At 36.1% G+C, this 7,216-nt stretch overlaps 1 protein-coding gene across 1 annotated transcript in view; it reads left to right on the forward strand.

Annotated features, from left to right (window-relative positions):
- lmbrd1 (LMBR1 domain containing 1) overlaps positions 1-7,216 on the forward strand; it is a 58,451-nt gene that overhangs the window by 32,743 nt on the left and 18,492 nt on the right. The window contains exons 12-14 of the mRNA XM_014010615.1: positions 810-914; positions 2,687-2,836; positions 4,031-4,103. Coding sequence (XP_013866069.1) covers positions 810-914; positions 2,687-2,836; positions 4,031-4,103 — 328 coding nt within the window. The remainder of the gene's footprint in view (positions 1-809; positions 915-2,686; positions 2,837-4,030; positions 4,104-7,216) is intronic.

The following is a 7,216-nucleotide window of genomic DNA, read 5'->3' on the forward strand; positions in this document are numbered from 1 at the left end:
TACAAAACTCATATTCTTATAAATGTAGTAAGAAAAAAAATCACAAATCAATACGATTCAAAAGAACATTCCCGGCAGCAGCCTTTTTAAATGATYGTTATTAGACTCTCTGCTGCATGCCCAACTAAACAACCCTTTTTGAATAGAGGTTTTAGCTTTTTGCAAGATTTAAACCTTATTTCATAGACCATTATACCTTTTTTTTTACATGACCAAAATTAGTTAACCAAAGACTTAAAAAGTGTTTCCCACATGTCAAGCGCTGGGATTGATGGGAAAAATTAGTAACTAGCATCTCATCTTTACTCCAGGCCCCTGCTGCTGGACATAAACATGGGAAAGAACATGCTCAGTTTTACTTACTATTCCAGCACAGATTTTAAAGAAGAAAAAATGACAGACGGCTCAGACCAATTAAAAATTGTTTCACAGAAAGTGGCATTGATTAAAAATCTAAGACTAATGGTTAGAAATATGACTGTGGTATTTAAACAGTGAAGTATTTTTTTTTTCCGTATCTAGAGTTGGTCGGTATTCATGCAGGGATCAGTTTGTATTTTATGTTGAATATAAAATAATTTATATTAATTGTTGGTGTTCAGTGGATTTAATGATGTTTATATGCACATTTACCAGCTGAAATGCACTTCACATGATTTGTGGCAGGCTGATTGTTACTGTTAATATAATGCTGTCAAAAAACATTAGCAAATATTAATATTTGTAATGTTGCTAGACTGATTGTTAAGATTATATTGGAGTGCTTACTTGATAAGGTGATGTGTATTATTCTGTCTCTTGTTTCACAGGTTTTCCCACTAGATTATATCCTGATCACCATCATCACCATGTACTTTGTGCTAACATCTATGGCAGGCATTCGCAACTTGGGCATCTGGTTCCTTTGGATAAGAGTGAGTAATGTCCAACTTCGGGGTTGCAAAATAACAAAAACAAAAAACAAATCAATACTCAAATCCTAGTTAAAACATCAATGCGTTTGTCTTCACAGCAACAACCAGTAGGGATAATACATTACTTTTGCCCATTCTGTAGTTTTTTTTATTTTGTGTAGATTTTTTCCTTTTGGTTTTTGAATTATTTATTTTTTAATGATAAATTGCATCACAATCCCCTTTGAGTTTCTAATCAACATTAGATGGAAACAGCAGGTGTTTAGCAGCATTAAGGGTAGCAAAAATTCACTCTTTCTATCATTTTTGTAATCACTATACTGCAAAGAAACATCGTATGTATGGTGGAACATGAAACATTTGGGCTGAAAACCAATTTGCTGACCTGACATCAAACCTTACACACAAAACACTCATGAATCAAGACCGTGCAACATAAACTGTCCAGACTGGCAAAATGTCAGCATGTATGCCTGAAGCATTTTAATAGGAATAATTGTATCGATCTGCAGAAAAGTCTGAATTTTAGCCACACTAGATTCGATTAGATTTATGGGTCACAATTAGTTTTAGAATAAAATCTTCACTTCAGAAACGTCTCAGCTCATTAGAAGTGTAACGGATTTGTCAAATAGTTACCGTATTTATTCAAGTATAATACGTAAAATTTAATCCATAAAATCCTCCATAAAYTTGAGGGGTAGTATTATACTCAGGTAAATATTTTTACTCATGTATTTTAACTGAAATATCGGCAAAATGCCTGAGTCCGGAAATGAGACCGCATTGTAAAAAGCAGTTGAAACTAGCTTACCTCTGACACTCCTCTGTGCTTCAGAGTGAAATAATAACAGATCCAGGCAGGCGACATGATGTGAAAAAAGAGGAAAAAGCAGTCCTGCAGCTTAGTAATGATAACAAACTAATGACATTAGCGTGTGACCGAGTCGCTCCTTGAACAACAACAAACACATGTTGTTCTGTAATGGCTGCCATCTACCGGTGTTCTGAAAAAGTTTGTATCCCTGAAAAAACGTTTCCCCACCTGAGGAGGAGCTCATGAGTAGGAAGTAATCTGCTTTTCCCCCAGAAGATGGCCCAAATCTCATGTGAAGTCTCCTACTTTTGTGTTGGCACATCCTGGTGGACTATGTGTAAAATGCCAGAATTCATATGATACTGCTACAGCTGATATAAATTTGTTGTCAAAATACCTTTTAGTACATATGTTAAAATAAAATGAACAGCCCAGTGATCATTTTACTTATATGTATAAAGACTGCAAAGGCTGAAAAATCTTGAAGTCTGTATGAAAATGGAGGTAGTTTGAGGATTAAAATTTTTAAGCTTTTTAAGCTCAAAAAAGGGGGGTCGTATTATACATGAGATCATATTATACACGAATAAATATGGTAATTGCTTCAAATGCAACTTGTAAACACAATGCAAATTCTTCCATCCTTATTCCATCACTGACTAAATTATTCAAACATTTGTAGTGGAATCCAGAGGGAAATCATTGAAACAATTGTGGTAAAATAGATTTAAGTTGTGCTTATATTTTTGTGCCAGTGCGCTTAAGATTTTAGCCTGAAGCCTCAGTACTACTAGTGTTCAAAGTTAACCAAGAGCTGTTTTTATTAAAACACTGGCATTTTGTACTTTGTTGTAATTTCCCAATMCTATCAAAATGCACTTATTTTCTTGAGTTTTTGAACTTCTAGTAGTTTGACTAACCTAAAATGTCTATGGTCTTTTTCCAACTTTTTTAGTTGTACAAAATACGRCCCAAGAGAACACGTCCTCAAGCTCTTCTGATCCTCTGCATGATTCTCCTTCTGATTGTCCTACACACCAGCTACATGATCTACAGTCTGGCCCCACAATATGTCATGTACGGCAGCCAGAAGTATGTTGCACAGGTGGGAGTGGAATTCATACACATTTCTAAGTCTTTCTAGTTTGTTTAGTTTTCCTGACGAGTGCGAACTGTAACATTGGGTTTCCAAGAAAGGCTCTGTCAGTCAGTGGGATCAAACTACTTTGGTCCAGCTTGGTGTAGGCAGCAGTATGGTCTCTATGGGCTGGCAGCCAGGCTTTGAGACTCTTGTTCTTTTTAAATTCTGTCTATCTGTCAGACAATGTGGCTTTTGCTGTGTGGATCTGTTTTTTGACAGTATACCCTCTGTGTGTTCTGATGTAGCTCTGCTATATCTCTGTGGGGGTGTATGCATTTGGTTTCAATAAACTAGTGTGTGTGTGTTCTTTCTAAAAAAATATATATTTTCATGCTGCATAAATCAAATGAACGATGGTGCTGTGTTGCTAAAACATTGTCTTTTTAACTGAACTAAAGAAATCTTTTGCAAACTAGCTGTGTGATTCACAGGGTAAACATGTTTTATTTATACTTGGCTGTTTTTTTCACCTTCAGCATTTTAAATTCAATTTGTTTCTTTGCCATGCTCGCAACTAAGGTGCAGAAACTTAACCACTTTATTAGGTGCTTATATTCAACCACTTGTTAACATAAATAGTTAGTCAGCCGTAACAATTGGTTATTTAAGCTGTCATTTTTCCTCTGACCTCTTGACTTCAACAAGCCATTTTAAGCCCCATGACCAGTGTTAATAAAACATTTTCTCTTTTTTTTTTTGTTTTGGATCATTCTCTGTGAAAATTTGAGTAGGTCATTAGCTTCTGAAATACTGAAACCAGCCTGTCACCAACAATCATGCCAAGTCACATTAATTCCCTCGTCCTGATACTTGGTTTAAATGTCTAAATGCATTGAGTTGCAGCCATGTGATTGGCCAATCAGCTGTTTCMGTTAAGAACCATTGAACAGGTGGTATCCCAGCTAAAGTAGCTGGTGAGTTTGCGTGCCTCCACAATAGTTAGAGCTYAATAATTTCACCTTTAATTAATGTTAGACTAAATCTTCAGCTTTGCCTTTATTACAGGTGCATGTACATCAAAGATTTTCCTGCCTTTGGAGTCCCTGAAATGAGAGTGGGCCTTGGATATTATGGGGGTTGCTGTGAACTAATAGCTTCTTCATTTTGTTAAACTCTAACAAAACTAGTTTTTTCTTTTTCTTTTTTTCTGTACATCAGAGCCAGGTGCCCACACCAAGTCCCATGTCTGGAAATGGCACCACAAGGATATGTGATGCAGAAGCACCTACGGGTGAGTTTCCTATCACATTGTCAAAAATCTTGTCCTTCCAGATAGAGTCCATATTAGAAGAAATATCTGTTTACATCCAAACTATTTGACCATCGTTATCATTACTCATTAGAGCAAATTAAACCAAGAACAAACATTTCTCCTGCAAGATATGGCTGATAGTTGTCACCATGCCAGTGCTTATTAAGATATGTCAGCCATGAAAACATAAATGTGTAAATGTACATCACACCAGTGAGCTTTATTATGATAATTTATTCATTTGACTAATGCTCAGGTCTTGGTCCATCTGGTAGTGGGGTGGACACTGGTGCAAAGGCAAAGATGGATTTGAAATACAGATTTGTGTAGAACCACCTTCCATAATGTATTTTCTGTATGTAGGAAGTCTTACTTTCCTACCTCTGCGTTATAGTATTTGGCTTTCATTGCTTGTAATACAGAAAAATAAGATTGAACAACATACGTACTTTCAATATGATATAACATGTAACTCAGGCACATGGTTCAAATTAGAGCTCATTCTTGTTCAGAGTTCAGTTTTGATATTTTTAGTATGATAACCCTACACCCAACTTGTTGGTCATTTGAACCATTGCTGTCAATGTTCAAATTCCTTTTGATTGATTTTATGTAGCAGTAATATTGCACGTACATACACATCTAGTACATTCATTATTAGTACTTGGATAACACAAGAAAGTGAGAAACACTTTGAAACTAGTCTGATATCTGCATGGGTGATTGTCCTTCATGAATGGGGACTCACTCGTAAGTAATTTGGTAGCATGTTGTGAACATAAAGAACCAGTGACTAGTGGTTCTAGGTTTCTTAAAACTTGGAGCATACCCAACGGGAGGTGCCAAAGTTAGTTTTTTTTTCTTTTCTTAGAGCAGTTGAATTGCATTAAGCTGAAAGGTTATAGATTTGTTGCTCATTAAGGCTAAAACATTACTGCCTACCTTAGCTTTAAAACAACTGCCAAAACATCGTATGTGTTGCTCTTTTGCTGACACATCTGTTCAAACTCACCGGGACAAGGACAAAGGGAAGRCTATCGAAAAAGGATGTTTTTGGCCCTATGGTGTTATAAGATGTGGTTGTTTCTGCACGTGAGCGTTGGAACTGTTGCTGAGAGCATATTTGCACCAGCTGTGTTATGTGTGGTTGGTATTGGAACCTGAGGCTTATTTTGCTTCACATGGTAACGAATTATAGAACTTGRATTCTGGCTGTGTGACAAGTGCGTCATAAGCGCTACTTAAACATCTGCGCACCATGTAGCATTGCAGATGATGGCTCTTTTTTCCTTTTTTGCACATGAGCAAAGTGTTAGAGAAGCAAAAATACATGTGTAAAACAGTTCCTTGTTACTGTACAGTATTAAGCTAATGTTTGTCACTGATACACATTTAACTGTAATTTTGTAGAGTAGTTAAAACATATGTCATACAAGTTGAGAATATAAACACTTTTATATTAGTTGCATGCTATTAAATAAATAAATTAAGCCTTTTTWGTTGGTCTTCTAGCTTTAGCAACAACTGAATGTTAATTTTGAATTTCTATAATGACTACTATTATGACCCCCGCACGTGAAGCGTAAGCGCGAGTCATATTGTTTTCGTACAGTTTTTTTTTTCCAGTGATTTTTGGTCAACCTTAGCACAAACACAGCTGTAGATGAGTCCGACCTACACTGCGCCAGCCAACGGCTTTACGATAGACCCCCAAATTTGAGGAGGGGGCTCCTTTCAAAGAGGGGGTGTCTGGACATGCAAAAATGCTTATAACTCAGTAACTGTTCAACAGAGAAGCTTCAGATTTCTTTTGTTGTTTAGCTCTGATGAAGCTCTATCCATCAGGCCCATCAAAAAAAAAAAAAAAACACCCAAGCCACTACAGTTTTGGGATGCACCTAGTAGCATGACGTTTATTAGGAATAAAGTCTTCTGAGTTCTAGTGCATTTGTGCGTGCGGGGGTCATTGTGTTACCGCTTTGTGGTATCTAGTTTTTTTTTTTTTTCCACTTAACATAAAACTTTGATAGCAAAGGGAAAATAAATTGTGGAACCTGAGAGTTAGAGCGTGGTGCAGCTTGCAATGCCCCATACTTCACWAATACTCCTCCCTTCACCAGCTAGGAGGCATAAAAACAGTGGATGAACTTCAATCTTGTAGTCCACCTTAGTCATATTGTTATTGATATGCATGTCAGGWGGAAAAACGTGTCTAAATTTTGGCCTTGAAAACACTTCTTGAAAGGAGCAACAAACATATTGTAATGGAGGATGTGTTTAGCCCACAACAATACTGACTTGAATGGTGCARGCTGAAGTACCGTAACCCCAAAAATTGTACCAGAGCAATGAATATTAACATGCTAATCAATGTTTTCACTTCACTTGTCAGTGGCTTTATTATTGTGGCTGATTGGTGTTCCTCCTCAGTTCAACCACTTATACCTTAGAGTGAAGTCATCTACACAAAACACGTCTACCTTCCACCGGCAGGAGTGTTTGGCTTTCTGAACATGTTTGTTATTGTTACCGGAAGATTATTTGTGCGGTGGATAATTAATGATTTAAATTGTGCATAAATGCTTTCTCAAATGACAGTTGACACAAGTGGAATGYAATTAGAGTTGCTAATGAGATTTGATGTGTTAAAATGTCAAGTGTGTAATAAACTTAGACAGATTTTCAAATGTAAAAAGTTGGGTAGGAGTTGTTGCTTCCTACTGCTCTTTTTTATCGACTGCATCTTAAAAGTTTCCATTGCATTACATATTGTGTTTTGAAAAAAATAAAATAAAAAGGGAAGTCAAACTGTTTAATTATAATGCCAGAGTTTGGATTAGAAACAAAAACTCTTGTTACCTCTGCCTAAGATTTTATATAAATCGTTAACCTGATTTACACACATTCTTTGTAGTAGTATGTAGTTTAAACCAGAGGTTCCCACATTTTTTTGTATTATATTCCAGCTAAAAATGCAATTTCTCAACAAATGGTTGGCGATAAGAACAGAACAAAAGAAATCAAACCACTCTTAAATAACAGTTCAATATACAGTATTATATTTTAAAATAATGTTTGAAATACCGATTTAA

This window comes from Austrofundulus limnaeus, unplaced genomic scaffold, assembly GCF_001266775.1.
Source record: "Austrofundulus limnaeus strain Quisiro unplaced genomic scaffold, Austrofundulus_limnaeus-1.0 Scaffold0, whole genome shotgun sequence".
In the NCBI taxonomy this organism is placed as follows: Eukaryota; Metazoa; Chordata; class Actinopteri; order Cyprinodontiformes; family Rivulidae; genus Austrofundulus; species Austrofundulus limnaeus.